This window comes from Zosterops lateralis (assembly GCF_965231275.1).
Source record: "Zosterops lateralis genome assembly, chromosome: 6".
Lineage (NCBI taxonomy): Eukaryota > Metazoa > Chordata > Aves > Passeriformes > Zosteropidae > Zosterops > Zosterops lateralis.
Genome location: NC_139761.1, coordinates 37,764,779 through 37,781,715, shown reverse-complemented (window position 1 = coordinate 37,781,715; position 16,937 = coordinate 37,764,779). Strand labels below are relative to the sequence as shown.

At 38.5% G+C, this 16,937-nt stretch overlaps 1 protein-coding gene across 1 annotated transcript; it reads left to right on the top strand.

The window, feature by feature from the left end:
• Nucleotides 1-1,926: 1,926 nt before the first annotated feature.
• On the top strand, nucleotides 1,927-16,448 carry LOC310910155 (carbohydrate sulfotransferase 9-like; the record flags this gene model as incomplete). Its single annotated transcript, XM_083862612.1, has 4 exons — nucleotides 1,927-1,998; nucleotides 12,639-12,749; nucleotides 15,015-15,162; nucleotides 15,601-16,448. Exons 3-4 carry the CDS (start codon nucleotides 15,069-15,071, stop codon nucleotides 16,446-16,448), a joined length of 942 nt encoding a protein of 313 aa, XP_083718738.1. The 5' UTR covers nucleotides 1,927-1,998; nucleotides 12,639-12,749; nucleotides 15,015-15,068.
• Nucleotides 16,449-16,937: the final 489 nt, after the last annotated feature.

Here is a 16,937-nt window from a genome sequence, read left to right as displayed (position 1 = left end):
GCCTTAATTGCAGAGAGGGAAAAAAAAGAGTGCAGAATTTAAGCCAGATATCCAGGATTAATTCCTATTATCTGGGAAATATTATGTATAACTATCCATGTAAAACAAATCACATAAAAAGCTAAATGTTTTTTAGATAATAGATTTAAAATAGTAGTTTAAAGAAGAAATGTTGATATTGTTTGTAGACTGATTTGAACTTCATGGGTTATTACATTCTACATTTTCTGTATTTTTGTTCTGCTTGCTTTGATCAAAAACCAGAACACAATCTCATTTAACTTCTTCAGTTTCTTCATTGATATCTAAAACCCTTGGCCTCAAAACTTCATTGATATCTAAAACCCTTGGCCTCAAAACCCTAGAAAAGCCTCTTAATGCAAGAGATTTTTTGCCCTTTCAAATCTCTGAATTTTTTAAATCTATCAGTGTAATGTTTTTATTTTTAACCTATTTTTTTACTAGTGCAAGTACTCTTATTCATGAAAACCTATGGAAAATATAAACCTGCTTATGAGTTTCTTTTGCTGTCATTTTATTTTTGAGATTATTTCTAGGATACTCTTTCCTTTTGGATTCTTACATGCCAAAACCAGAAGCTGCTTGGGAAATCTTTCCACAATAAAAATCCTAAATTTCTGAGGTCTTTTACCTGTAGGATGTGTTCTACTACATTATTTTGGAAGCTGTAAATTGCTTTTTTTTCATCTCTTGTAGCATTTCCATGGGGGTTGCCAACTGACAATACAAATTAATTAATAGCTTCTTCTATTTCTTCTATTTCACACTCTGTTTAAATTTTTTTTTTTTAATTTTACCCTTTTGAAAGATACAAGTAGTTCTAAATTTGAAGCAAAGAAAACTGAAATGAAGGATCACCTTGTGAATTTTTTTCCTCTTTGGGCTTCACATATACTAGGAGTGCTTTACTAGTTAGACATTCTAGTCAACAGTATTGGCAGATTTTCTAAGTACGTAAATGTGTAACAGGGACATGCTTTGTACATTTGGTCATGCCTGCGAGGACAAAGCAAGAGAGAGCTCTGAAAGTGCTACTGAACCGTGACTGTACAAAGGGCTTCTGTCATTTTGTCTCCTATTCCTGTAGACATTCCTCATCCTGCCCTCCCATGGTAAGAGAGCCCTGGCTCACAGCATAGGTCTGGTTAGCCACATTTATACAGCCCATACTGTGGTTACACAACATGATACCAGGTCCTGTTTCTTAAATAACTATTTAAAGGGTCACTAAAAACCATGTTTTATTTGTATCACTATATTCAGGCTGAAGTAGGATCTGAGGGGAAGAACAGACAGTGAAGAGTCAATAATTTAAAAAGTGATGATCTTTCCAGGCAGTTTCATTGCAAGACTTCATGCAGAACTGCTTTTCCATGGCTGCATTAGTTATCTGAAATCCAGATTAGTTATCTGAAGTCAGTTCTGAGTTTTTATAATTTAGCATGAAAACTTTGATAAATGTGGTTTTTATAGAGACGTTAAGATCAGGTATCTAAATTATACAACGGAATGAACCACAGACATAAAGAAAAAGATACTGGGAAAGATCTCAAGACTTTATGTTGTGCATTCTGAAGCTCCAAAAGAGAATCAACAGTACCTCAGAAATGAAAAGGGATCTAATTGTCTTTATTGTTAATAAGATTTTCTTAATATTTAGTGTAACCTTCAGTGTCATAGTTTGAACCCATCATTTTATCCACTACAGATAAAAAAATATATATTCCCTCCTTACCTTGCTAGAGATAACTTATGTAGATGATAGTTTTTATGTGTTTAGTTGTCCTTCTGTTCTTTAAACTGAGTAATCCAAATTGTTTCAATGTATCTTTCTTGTGGCTTTTATTTTTTTCCCAAGAGAGCTGACCGTTTTCTCTGCTTTTCTGTTTCCAGTTGGTTTGCCTTCTCTTGGAACAGTTTTGCTTGAACAGGACACAGTGCTACCTGTTGCTGTGTTAGACAGAAATATCATAGGAGGTATTCCTTAATGTATCAACCAAATATCTAATCAAGCAGTTTCTCTTCCTAATATGCACTTTGCATTCTTGATAAGATGAAATGCTATTTATCTGTGAATAACTTGTGATTGACTGGTACCCCTCTTACTCCTTTTTTGGCAGAATGGCTGCCACACTTTTATGAACTATTATCCCCCTTAGGACCTGACACTTGTAAACACAAGTGCATTGCAATGTGTTTTCTCCTACAGATAATTTATCATATTTGTCAAAAGCATTCTGATTTTAATACATCATGCAATGAGTTTACTCTTCACATGGGCTTATCGTTATCTGTGAGGTGGAAGGATTGTTCCTTTATCCAAATCATTAATGACCTGCACCATTACCTGGCCCAGAATCTTACTGATTATGTTTTTTGAGTTTGATAATGAATGATTAAAAACTAATCTTAACCTGTGTTTTTGGTGCTGGTTTTTTTGTTTGTTTGTTTGGGGTTTTTTTGTTTTGTTTTGTTTTTCTTTTTTTTTTGTTTGTTTTGATGTTTGTTTGTTTTGCTTGGTTTGTTTTCCTTGTTTGTTCCCTATGTGCAGGTAGTTTTTCACTCTTCTAGAAAGAGTTTCAAATTTATATACTTTTGAAAATGTTATGAGTCAATGCTATAATGTCAATAACACTATTAGAATTAAAATATATTATGTGACATACTGCTTCTCTATTTGTAAGACTTCTAGCCATGTTACAGAAATGAATAGCCAACATGCCAAAAAATACAAAGCAATGTAGCTCAACTATCTCCAGTCTTTTATGAACAATCTATATTTTCATTCTTTCTATTATTTTTCCAGAATTGATCTCTTCTTCATTTCTTGACTTTATAAAGATAAGCATTGTGTTCACCACTTCACACATTTCTCCCACAACTTCCGATATTTCTCAGACAAAGCTAACAGATCTGACCTTGCTTTTCTCCATTACCAAGGTATCTTAACAGGCATCTCCTCAGGCTCAGGTGCCAGTATGTACAGCACTCATTTCATCTCTTTAGCAGCCTATGAAGGAGGCATCTGTATCTGTGCAGGGGTGTAGGTTCCTATAGAAGTCCAGGGATGCTTTTAGTGCATTGACAACAACTAGGGAGCTCTCTTAGAGACATGCTGTAATGGTATACTTGAGGATAATGTGAAGTGGAGTGTATTCAAATTATTTTTGGTCCTGTTCTTTTCATATTTTAGATAGATTCTTTCTTACTTAGTTTAGTTATTAATCATATAATTACCGCTCACTCTTTTATGAAGAGTAATGGAAAATGTACATCAGCCTTCCACAAGTGAACTATCACCAGTTTCTTTTTTTTTCCTTCCAGATTTGTTTTCTTGCTATCTCTTAATGTCCATTGCTTTTTGCAGTTAAATTCGTGCTTTACCCCCTATGACTTTGTTTCAGCATCTAGTGCTGTTCTTTCATACTTTTCCGTAGGAGTTTAACCTGGATTCCACTTTCTGTACTTTTCCTTCTTGTGTTTCAGGTCACCGAGGACTGTCCTGCTTAGCCAAGTAGCCAAGTTGATCTCTGACTATACTTCCTATCCTCCTACTGTGTAGGATTGTTTGTGTTTGTACCCTAACCATAATTTCTTTAGGGAAGTGCCAACTCTACTGAATTCCTTCTGCTTTAGCCATGTTTCCCGTGAGAACTTACCTTCTAGTTCCCAGAGTTTATTGGAGTCTTCCTGTATAGACTTCATTTGGTTTGCATTGACTTTGCCTCTTGTACTCCATCTAAAAATAATGCATATTATCACAACATAAATACTCTCAACCAAATTACCTCTGCCCTCATATTCCTGACCATCTCCTTTCTTGGTTGCTTAGCAGGCAGCCTCTTGGCAGGCTGCTCTTGAAGCACTTGGCAGGCTCTGAGAGCTGCTGTAGACCCTGCGTGGGGAGTGGTTAAATGCTGCTCCTTATACCTAGAGACAGACACAGCACAGTGCTTTGTAAGGTGCAACTGGAGATGTTCACCTAAGCATTCTCAGGAAAACACTGGCAACTTTTAGCTGGGAATTTAATCAAAACAGACACAAATATTACGTATGCAGGGTGTTTCAAATGCTCTCCTATGAAAGAATCTTTGTGGATACAGAAGCACGTTGCCCTGCCTTAAAGATCAGGTAAGGAGAACACAAAATCTTTCCCTTATTTCCTTTCCACCCCTAGGCATAACATTAAAATGACGAGTCTCTCTGGACCGATCTTTCTTTGAATCTTTGTTGTTCATTTAGCATCACTCAGAGGCATGAGAAATCTCCACTGAGATTATCTGATTGGTGAGTAAAATTGGATTGTTAGTGGCTTTTCATGTCACCATGATTCTGTAAGTGTAGGCAAATCTCTGCAAAAAGATTTTTTTCAGAGTTGGTTGGGTTTTTTTAATTTGTTTATATATTTAGAAATTAACATCAAATATTTTAAGGCATAAACCAAGACATTGTTTAGCTTTTGAAATCACACTGTGATGAAATGAATCTACAAAGGATTTTTTTGGCAGCCAATTATTCATTGCTATGGCTTTCCTCGGTTAAGAAGTTGATGTTACAGGGATTCTGGTGCCTGAAATGAAATCTCAGTAGCTTTCATTCACTTTCTGACTTTATTAAGCGTGGTATGTGTCTTGACTCTTTTAATTTCAATACAGTTTGCATCTACATAGGATTTTGTCAAATTTCAAGCATTTCAGCAGAAGTTTTTCAGGCTAGATATCTGCCTCAGGATTTTTTTTTAAACTCTTTGAGCAAAAGTAGTTTATTGATTTTTATACAGGGAACCTGTGGTCTTTTTTCTTCTCTTAAATGATTCCAGTGACCTTTCCTCTAAGAAATTCAGGTATATTGCAGATTTTGAAATAAGCACTTATTTCAAAAACCTATAATGAGGTTAAGAGGCTCCTCTTGTACATTCTCAGTGGAACCTCCTCTGCACAGGAGAGTAAACCATCCATTTTAAAGAACAAGGCAAGCTTGAGCAAGATTTCTAGGGAGAAATTGTTGAGGATTGCTGGCAAAATAGATTCAAGGGACAAAATCAGCATGAAAATGTGCCTTGATGACTAGTGTGAAAATTGATGTGGGAGGGAAAAAAACGGAAAATGTGTCAGTTTAGCTTGGGAGAAACTAAAATAACTATAGAAGCTGAAGTGTAGAGCCTGGAACTAGCTGAGAACAGAACAGAGAGTGAGAAGCAGTGGAACTCTGTGGGAATCTTGGAAGTAGAAGGGGAGACAGTTCTGATGAGCTGGGCTTGGAAGTGTGGTTGTTGGAGCGGGGGCTGTGAGGCTGACTGAGGAGACAGGGAGGAGTCTGGCAGGGGGAGCCAGCAAAGAGCTGGCTTGTGCATGAGGAAGGCTGAACAGCAGAATCAGGGGGAGATCTGATGGGTGTTTGGGAAGCTGGAAAACAGGATTTGCTGGGCGAGCTGCCTGGGGACGATATGAGGAAGGCTTTTGGAGGTGAGAATTTGCTGGAGGTTGGGTTAAAGTTTTGCCTGAGGAGTAGAAGCAGGAAAAGATGGAGTCACACCTGGGATGGGGGCTAAGGGAAAAGCTCTGGTGCCCAGTGCAAATATGTGTTGAGCAGGAGTATTAGAGTGCTGCTGGACAGTGGAGTGCAAAGAGGTGGGGGTACCAGGAGAGGAAGGAAGACTCGGGGCAGGCCATGCTAATGATGGGAGCAGGGGAAGCAGGGACAAGCTGTACTGTGGACCATTTTTCTTCAGTGCCAGGAATGGCATCCCAGATGGCCAAGTCTCACTGTTTTGTTGCTGCCAGGAGGTAAGACCGATGAATTTGGGACTTGTCTCTGTTCATGCTGGGTTTGTTCAGAAGATAGCAATCTGCTGCCACTATTGGTTATTCCATTAGAGTATCATAAGATGGGTTAAGGGAGCTGGCTCACCACTGACAATGATTTTTATACATATTGTTATGATACTACATTAATAAGTTTTTCAATAGCTCTTCAATTCCCAGTTTTTGAAGAAACAAGATACTCCACACAGCTTGATATGTTGGGTTCATAGGATGAATAGACTCTTGAGACACTCAAGGGCTGTCCAGTAGGCTCTCCAGTATCTATGGCAGATGAAGGAAAGCGTGCAGTGAACCAGGCAAGAGTTTTTAGGAGGAGAGTTTGTGTTCTTCGTCTGCTATGATAATCCTATGTGGTGTGGGGCACCCACCTTTTCAGAGACTCATTGGCTGTCCATTCTCCATTTTCTGGATACTCAGACAGATTCTGGAAATCAGATTTGCAGATTTTTCAAGCATTTGTATCTGCAACTAAATCCACAACACTATTTTGAACTTAGAGTGTACTGTAACGTCAAGTGCTCTGAAATGTCAAGACTTTCATTTCAAGGCTGTTCTGCCAAAAGCCAGCAGACACTTCATTTTATGTTCGCTATGATTTAACTTATCAGTTTAATCCTACTGTCTTCAAACTTCTTGATTTTTGATACTGCATGTGTCATAGTATGCTATAAAACATGTTTCTTAGAAACAGACTTTGAACATAACATTTCTGCTGAACAGCTTGCCCTGCAGCACAGAGAGAGCAGAAGGGAAAGAAAGAAAGAAAGGAAGAATAGGCTTAGATTCATGTAGAAAGAGAGAAAAAGGTATACACACAGCTTGTCAGTAAGTTTCAGGATATTTCAGGGAAAGAGGTTATTTCTGAAAAAGAGCAGACACCAAATCATTGGTGTTAGGACTTGTACATGATTCCTGTAAAGGAGTCTTTAAAGAAGTATAAAAAAGAAAGAGGGGGGGTGGGGGGTGAGAGTAGAGGTATGATTTCAGACAAAATTAGTTTTGGATTCTGAAAATAAGGTTCAAAATCTAAATTAGAAGGACAGGAGAAGCTGGAGGAGATAGGAGCAAAAAGGAAAACCATTTAAGCATAAACGCTTTGTATTCACTGGAGTGTAAAGAGGGACAGAGAGGTCATAGCTGTCATCAATTATGGTCAAGGGGTACTAGGGGTGGGGACACAAGGTAAACAGCAAGCAAGAGTTTGCCTGGGGGCGGTATGCTAAGTAACCAGGACTTTTACAAACAGTTTTGACTGTGCTATTTGGTGTGCAATGGCAGGAATAAATGAATCAAGCTTGCACAGGGAGTTGAAAAGCAGGAGAGGACAAAGAGGATCTAGGTCTGAGACAAGGTGGGTAAACCTGAATGGTAAGGAAAATGCTTGCTATTTCTGACATTAACTGAGAAGAGAAACATGGGTGGGGACAGTAAGACATATGCAAAGGCAGAGAGTTCGTTATACACATGACAAAGCAAATAGATTTTATGAGGCTCATCTCCTATGAAACAAGTGTGGGAGGAGATCATTCAGTGCCACCCTGGCCAGGGTGCGTTGTTCTAAACTTTTCTTCTGTACTTTCTTTTTTCTCCTTTTCTCTTCTTTCCAAGTTTTTTAGTCATATCTAGATTACCTAAAGGAAAGTGGTGGAGTTTGTTCTCCTGTGATTGGCTTTACAGTGATATAAATGGCAGTGGACAAGTGCGTGGAATTTTGAACTAAGTGTTTAAATAAAAAGGGCACACAACCCATTACCAGATCCCAGGCACCAAAAGCAGTAACAGGGCAGTGCTCAGTCCCTTGGGGCTGTCCCCCACTGCCCACAGCCCAGGACCCCATGTCAGCCTCCTGAGGCCACCAGCCCCTGCCCCAGTGATGCTGCAGCAGAACTGGTCTCCAGCTTCCCAGGATCCTGCCAACCTGGGCCCACCCAGGTTCACCCACTGAACCTATCTCTTCTTAGAAAATCAAAAGTCTATGGCCCTTCTGGCTGCAGTTTCAGGAAGAAAAAGAGATACAAGTTTGATCACACAGTAAGGGCTGGGTTCCAGTGCAAGAGTGGCTACAGTGCATATAGTCTCATTCTCATTTAGTCTCTTTTTAAGTGTCTGTGGTAGTTTATTAGATAGTTAGCATACTGTGTTCTATACTAATATCTTTGAATTTGTTCTTCTTCATCTTCACTGAACTGTACTTTGTGTCTTTTTCAGATCAGTTCTCAACCTCTCTTTTCCACAACATTTTAGAGCAGGCTACAGAACCTTTCTATTTCCCTTGGCCCCCAGCTCTGACACTTTTCCTTGGGTTTCTGCTTCCCGCTTCTCTCAGAGAGCTTTTCTGTCAGACTCACTGCTGCCTTTCCCCATGTACTTTTCTTTTTTCTTTTCACTTTGGGTCCTTTTCATCCCCAAATTGGCTCTTCCTTTCACTTGCTCTTTTGTGGACTGGTTGGTAACAGTTTCAGCACACTGGCATCATGACCGGTGTTGGCATCTCTGAAAGGGAAGACTCTTAGGAGTGATTTTAGGTGAAATATGTAATGGCTCTGTAGGTGCTGCATGTTTCATCCAAAAGCAGGGGCAGCAGAGGAGAAAGCAGGAACTGTTTCTTTGCTATCAAGGGCCGATTGTAAGAGGTTGATGAATCAGAAAGTAAACCTGAGTTTTTAATACTGCATGAAGAATGATAGATAATGAAAAACTTTGGAAGGTAAGACAAGGAGATGACATGGAATTAAGTAGAGAAGGAAAAGCTAAAAGGCAGGCATAAGAAGTGGTGTATGAGAATAATAAGCAGATTAATGATGGCAGCAAGGAAGGCATCACTACAGTTGTTGAGACCAGAAAAAATCTGATGCAGTAATGGAGGGCTGAAGTGGTGACAGAACAAGAGTTTTAGTTTGTGCCTTCAATGGAAATTGTTGCTTCACACCCACCTCAGTGCTGTGAACTGTGTTGTTCTGTAGGACACCCTTGTCAGCCTTTTCCTCAGTAGCTCCCAGCCTAGTCCTATGTTGTCTCCTTACTAAGCTTCTACCCATTCCCACCTAACACCATTTAGCTCTTGCTGCAATGAGATGATGTCAAATGCTGTCTCTTGCTGGCAAAATGACCCAGACCAGACACTTTTTCTAGCCTTTGGCTATCTGTAACTTTTGTGAGTTTCCTAACTCATTACTGATTTTCCACTTCATGGACAGGCCAGCCTGGCTGCTAAGGCTCCACTTTCCTGGGGTGTGGAAGCACCTGGGGTGTAGAAGCACCTCCCTCCTGTCCATCCATCACAAACTGTACAGATGCAAGGATGCTGCAGATTTAGTTGAACATGAGTCTTGCTCTTACAATTCACTTTGATAGAACAGCACATGCAGAACTGTATCCAGAGCTTGGTTTTCCTGTCCAGGCTGTTCTTGGGGGTTTTCTATTCATCATTCCCTCCCCACCTTCTATGTACCCATGCACATATCAGTATGGATGTATTTGCAGTTATCTTTTTGAAGGGATTAACAGGGCTTAAGTACAGAATGTGGTTCAGCAACTGAGAATGTTATCTGTTTTCAGAGATTTTTCCATACCTTCCACTGACCTGCCATATTAGTATTTTCTTTTACTTATGGCTTCAAATGTATCAGGAACACAAATAAGTATTGTTGTAATTTCATTCTTTCAGTCTGGATAGTTCCACTTATCAAGTGGGTGCAGAGGATCACCCCACATGCTCAGCTCTGGCCAAGGTCTGTCTGTGAAAAACTAGCTTGAGACACACCTTTGTAAGTTTACTATCAGAATACTTTAAATCATTATCAGCCTACTTAGTTAGTTTACTTGGAACAAATAATATGCCAGTGTAACTGATATTAATGTGTTTTGGAACTATTCATATGTGTGTGTGTGTGTGTGTGTGTGTATGTACACACGTGTGTGTAACTGTTTCTGTACTTGGGTAATATGTGCCACAAAAAAAGACTTAACATTTTCCAATATTTTCAGCTATAGTACCTCTTATTTTTTATGAAAGTATAAAAATATTTTAAAGTATTTTTTTGTTTGTTTGTTTTATTTCTTTAAGTTCTGAAAAATTTTTAACTGCAATAGTTCAATAGTTCCAGGAGAAGGATTAGGGAATACTATATTATGAATCACTGTTTCAGCAGTTCAAGGGCAGAACAGTGTACAAGTGATACCTATGCAAAGCAATGCAACCTCTTCCTTTGGTGCCTATTCTAGAAATAAATCTGCACAGCAAGAGGAAGAACTTCAGTCTGAGTGTGATTTGTTAGGTCATGTTCTCAAGTGACTATCATAAAAACATCTTTGACTAAGTGTTTCCTAATTGAAAGAGTACTTAAGATTTTCTATCAGACCTTGTTTTGGTCAGGGGAAAGGAACTCATTCTGAACCCAAAGCTGGTGGTTGGATAAGTGTGAGTGGTTGTGGTGTGGCTACACGTGCTCTGTTAAAGTCCAGACAGCTATCAGACATAAGGGAAGACTACAGAAGGCCTAGTATCACAAAATGTAAAGAAGCATGGGACAAATGAACCAAGAAAATGCAATTTAACAGAAAAAAATCCAATAAGTCCAGCAAATGACAATTTTGTGACGCCCCTAGAAAAGTACAATGCAGAGATAGAGAGCTCTTCTGGGTCAAACCGTCCTGCCTGCCATGCAGGGGATGTGCATTACAGTAGGTTACCAGCAACCTCCATACCCATGTAGAAAAGGGAGATGTTGAAAGTAATTAAAAGCAGACAAATATCAGAAATTTCTTGAAGTAAACAGAAGGATGAGAAGAACATTTTATGGTCAGCAAACTTGACAACAAAGATATTAACAACATGATAAAATGTTTTTGGTTTTGTTACTTTCAGCGTGTTTATCAGGAAGAAAGAATCTTTAAAATGGAGTTGTAGAGGACCATGGTAGAATTATCAGCAGCACAAAGAAGGCTTGAATTCAGTAAATATTTTTAATTTTATTAAGGCTTCAGGCCTTTTTGCCATTTTGCATGCACACGAGATGATTTGCATTGCTTTCTCCAGTAATCCATTCCCCATTTGCTACCACTCTTGGCTTGAATAATTGTTCTGTTTGCTCTCATAGAGAAACTTTGGATTATGTTAAAGGAAACAGATGTCACCAGACTGACTAATTCTTTTTGCTTAGCTTTGGTTGATTAAGGCAATAGCATGGATATTGTGGACTTAGAATTGTGTAAAGAACATGACTTGATATGACGGCATGTTTTGGCTAAGAAGCTAGAAAGACATCAAATCAGCTGGACACACACTGAAGATATTAAACACTAATTAACTGACAGGCCTCAAAAAATCTCATCACCTGATAGCAATCCTTCTGAAAGACTCCTGCAAGAAAGGATTCTACGAAAATAATTCTTGCTGTCTGGTTTACTCTTTAGTATTGACCGTAAAAGAGTCATAAAATGATTTCTGATGTAACCTGAAGAATACAGTAAGACATGCAGAAATTGCAAATGTCAAGCCATAGCTACGTATAGTTGATTTATAAGAATGTGATCTGAAGAACAAGGGAAAACCAACTGTGCAGTGTAAGGCTGTTATCTAGAAGATTTTATGCTTCATTAAAAATCTTTAAAAAATTTAAAAATCCACCTCTTCTCCTCCCCATGGTTCTTCGGAGTTTGTCTCTCCAGCTACCTTTCTCTTCAGATACCATATAAACGAGTTAATCCTTTGGGTCCAGATTTCAGACAGAGAGGTGATCTTGCTTGGAAGAAGGAGCAGACTCACACTTGGTGGTGATTAGGAAGGTGTTTATTCAGGGCAAAACCCCTGGTGTCAGGGAGAGTCAGAGTGTGAGTGAGGATTTTGGTTCTCCCCTGTCCTTAAATAAAGGGGTGTTACTAATGGAAATGAGGGGGAGTGACTTAGGTACAGGAGGCATTGACATTGCCATTTTGGGACAAGAGGGGTGGGGGGATACCTGAAGCCTTGGCTGAGCCCATCTGGCTTTGCTACAGCCATCAAGTACCAGGGTGTGTCAATGGATAAGGTACAATAGAAGGTGCAATAGACTGGGAGAGGGCTATTGGGGGGGTACAATGGGGAGGGAGAGGCCTATTGAGGGGGATAACGACAGGGATTAGGAGAAGGGGAGTGGCTATGGATGAATTTTTACAGAAACTCAATAATAAAAATCATACGGAACTTTAGAAAACCCAAAATGCACATTGCAACACCTCCCCACCTCCCTCTCCCCAATATATGACAAGAACAAAACAGATTAATGCCTCATATCTAATTTTTAGGATCTTCTTTTTTGTGAATATGTAAGATCCAGAGACATTTAGATCCCTGTCTCCCTGTTTCATTACTTTTCAGTAGAGGAAGTTTCCGCTTTTTTTTTTTTTTTATGAGTCTTATGATGCTGTCTTTCCTTCTTGCCTGGGAGAGCCCATAGTGCTGCCCTTTAGTTACAGCAGAAATAGTCTAGTATGGACTTGTGTTAGTAGATTCATCACTCCTTTACTGAGGAGTGCCTTGTAGTTACCTAAAATCACACTTAATTCAAGGTAAGATGAGGGAAAATGCAAAGAAAAGTATTAACTCATTACATCTTAAATAACAAAACAATTACAAGTACTTGGAAAGGCCATAATAAATGTAAGGAAAAGTTCATCTGATTTACTGACACTGACACCTACTGAGAAAGATGTTTTTCACTGTGGATCTTTTTCCCTCCTTTTTAATTTCCAGGTGACTTGTCCCTCTTTGACAAAATGGCTCTCAGAATTTTCTTTCCTCCTCTTCCTCAGGTTTCCCTTAGGTGATTTTCATCACTGGAAACTTTGCATTACACAGAATTCTGTACTGGGGTCTCACATCTGAAAACATCTTCCGAAGAAGGCTTTGGACTTCGCCTGAAGGTAGCTTCATGTCATGTTGACCTCGTTTGTTGAGGGCAGTGTTAACTCTAACTGCCAGTCTGCTCTGTGAAATTTTCTAAGGAGTCCAGAAAGATTTCACCTGTCATCTTGGAGCTTGTTCTAGCCTTCCTTATGGTCTCCTATTGTTCTCCTGAATTTAATTAAATATGCTTTTGCTTCCACAAATATGCATAAGTCTTAGCAGAGGAGATGTCTCCTGTGTTTAACTAGCTCCTAAACAGCTTTGTTCCCCCAAGGAAGCCCTTCCATTTCCCTGTGGTGACTCATTGACATGTTTACACGTGGCATATGTCTTGTAGTAGACCTTTTATTCTCTAGTGGTAGAGTAATTAGTAAATATGCAAGATACAAGTATCTAAATAGGATAAAATTCATCTAGTTTATTTTCTGATTCCTGAGACAGGTATGATAACATTACTTCTCTGAAGTGACAGCATTTAAAGTGAATGAAGCCCATTATCTTTCTCCTAAGCATACTCTAACAAGGAATCCTTGTACAGAATTATTTTGTTATATTGATTTTATTGCTACATAGTGTGAAGTTGCATCATCAAACTGCTTCTGAAAAAGAATAAAAATGGAACACACAATCTTGGCCCTCATGAGATCAATGAACAACCTGACTGGCTTTAGCTGGCCTTGAAAACAGCTTCTGATCCATTAGGACTCAAGGATCACATCATGCAATGAGAATTGATGTACAGCGAAGAAAAGGTTAAAGGCAGATCTTCCCATAACCTTTCTTGTAGTCTTTGCAATGATCTCATACAACCAAGAAAATGAAAAAGTGTAGGCTAAATGCCATTGTGTCTAAAAATACTGCATTAATTTGAATGAGTATTGTAACATTTTATTGTAAATACAGGTAATTTTTTAATACAGAGATAGTGAACAGAGTCCCTCTCAATTTCCCAGGTCATACCTACGCTAAGAGAGATTTATCAGTAATACTGTTAACTCTATGAGTCTAGTGATATTCTGGTAAAAGTGTGTGATACCAAAATCATGTATCAGCCCTGAAAGGAGGAACCCTTGTGCTCAAGTACAGCTTCACCAGTGTAACTGGTGCTGCTTCTATTTTTGTCTCAGAATACACCATAAACCAGTTTCTATTACAGCAGTTGTGGTTTATGTACATTCACACAATGGGGGGCACACAAACAACTCCAAAAATGTTCCTATTATATCTTATAAAAACAAAACAAAATAATTTAAAAATCTGAAACACAAAAAAAGAATTTACATCCTCAGGGAATTCAGGCAATGATGTGTTTATTGCCAGCAGGTTCAGGGTGAAAACCTGAGAAGTGGGAAGACAGTGCTGTTTCACTCTTTTGATTGTGCGGACTTTGTGGAACAGAAAGAGAATGTCATGTTTGCCAGTAGTTATTGTTTTGTACTTAATTTTGCAACTTCCAATAAAAGCGTGCTGATGAAGAGCTCTCTACTAGAGAAACAGAGTAAGATTGGACAGAGGATTTAGATAAGTCTCTCTCCATGAAGTGCAAGGAGACAATGAGTGAGCACAAGACAGAAAATACGTTGTGTTGGACTGCCTTCTTTCCTTTTATCTGGGAACATGGAACAGCTCCTTTTCTGTTGTTTCCTCTACCATTTCTATGCATTTCCTGTCTTACTGAACCATTTTGAGGCTGTTCTGCTGCAGCAGCAATGGCAGTAAACATTTTTACCATGCAGTCTCTTCGGAGAGGGAGAATAGAGAATTCAAATTAGTGGTGTGGCTTCTCTGCAGGAATAGAGAAGTTTCTCCTGCAGTGGTTTATTTGTTCAAAGTGGAAAACTTCAGGGCAATAAATGTAAAGAAATAAATCCTGAATGTATCATGGTCTTTGTGGATACACCTGTTACAGGTTATAGAGATCTTTCTGTTCCCAGATTCTGAAGGTTATAAAAAAATACAACTTTGTAATCCTAAATGAAGTTATTGTTCCCCAGCAGCTTTAAAAGACAAGGAAGAAGTATTTGCTCATAAGCAGTTCATTGTTCTGAGAAAAGGAGGAATTTTGGAATACTTCTAAATGGGCATATTATTTATCTATTTGGTTTAAAAAGAAAATCATGGTGAGTCTTTTCCATAAGAGAATTTTTACTAATTAGCAAAGCCTATTTTAATAGGGCTTGAAAGGTCTTTCTGCTGTCCTAAATTCTGTAGGAGATTTACATGTTATCTTTGTTATATCAGTCATACAAAATCTAACCTGAATTATCTTTCCTTATTGACAGAAAGATAGATTTCCACTGTAGAGACCACATCATTTTCCTTCCTGTGAGAATAACATGAATCAGAAGATGTTAGCTTTCCTTGTCCCAAATTTTTTATTTGGGATATTTCTTTTTGGATTTTTCTGTAAGAGACAAAAAAGCCTAACAGGTGAGTAAAGAAATTACCAACAAGATTTAATGTTTCAGAGAAAGAGTGACACCCTTTCCAAATGTGTTAGAAAGTAACTATGGAGCCCAAGATATCAACAATACTGTGAAAATATCCAAGGCCTTGTTACTGTGGTAGATATCTCAGCAATATATGAGAAGAGAGCACTACAAAAACATGATGTTGGAACTTCAAACTTGCTTAGACTAATTGTGCTAACATATTGAAAGTTTTCATTTCAATAAATGTTTCACTAGGAAGGGTAATTTATTGCACGATTGCCCCAGTCTAGTCTGGTTAGAGTAAAAAAAAAAATTTTAGCATATTTATTAGATTTTGTATGCAGGGTGATAGATCGAGTACTATGATTGTCACAGACAAATAGATTTATACAAGCCTACTTCACTGAAACGGTTTCAATTTCTTCCTCAGTTACAGGTGTTTTTCCAGATCCTACTAAAAATTGGCTGGCTGTTCAAAACGGTCGGAAAAACACACTGGATTTTGTCTGCCTGAAGAATAGCCTTAATAAACCAAGAAGCAAATTGGATTCTGATGTTGCAAACCAGCTCTTTGTGGAGCACAAGCATAAATTTATCTACTGTGAGGTGCCCAAGGTAGGCTGTTCCAACTGGAAGAGAACTATTTTTGTTCTTCAATCAGACTTGAATGTAAAAGCTGATGAAATTAGGCATGTTGACATCCACCGTACCACACTGATCAAAAGGCTGGTGTCTTACCCTCCTGCCTTACAAAAGGAATTTCTAAGCAATTACACCAAAGTGATGTTCACCAGACATCCCTTGGAACGGCTGGTTTCAGCTTACAGAGACAAACTCCTGCACTCTGAACCGTACTACAGTACCACAATTGCTAATGAGATTAGGGCAATGTTCAGGAAAAATCCAAATTCTTCTGAAAAAGTGAGTTTCCAGGAGTTTGTCAACTTCATTATGGCAAAACCACCACAAAATCTTGACATTCACTGGAAACCAATGTTTCTGCTCTGTGATCCTTGTAACATTCACTATGATATTTTGGGTAAGTATGAAACTCTTGGATTGGACTCTGAGCATGTTCTGAAGGCCATTGGAGCACCAGAGAGCCTGCAATATCCTAGCCAGAAGACATACAGCTCAGAGAAACGAACTGACAGTGATATCACTTTGGAGTACCTCAGACAACTGACCTCACAACAAATTGAGAAGATAAAAAAATTGTATGAAATGGATTTTCTTTTGTTCAACTATACTGTGAAAAATGAGGATTTTTTTTCCCCTGAATGACTAATGTAGGTTAAACAAAGAGCGGTTTCCTTTGTACAAAATGGGCGGAACTTGTCCTCACAGGTGCTTAAAAGGCAGGTTGGTGACTGCTGCTGAGATCATCCTGGAGTTTGCAGACATGGCTAATCATCCTAAGCACTCTTCTAAGAAATCCCTGCCATGACCTACTGTACCATGCAGACCATTACCTATTAAAATTATTTTCTTCCTGTTGATCTTTAACAGCTTATGTTTGTTTCATGAAAACTGTTAATAAATGATAGATTGTGGTCCATTGGTATGAGACATGAGAAGGATGAAGAATGCTGTTTTTCACAATTAATATTTTAGAACACTCTTTTTATGTAATTTTTTTTAATTAGAAAAAGACATAAGAAGTAATAAATAACCTGCTTGAGAGTTAAACCACTCTGTCTGCAAGAGTCTTGATCATGAATACTGTAGGAAAGGAGCAAATAACTTCAGATGCTTGAAGTTGCATTACATAGA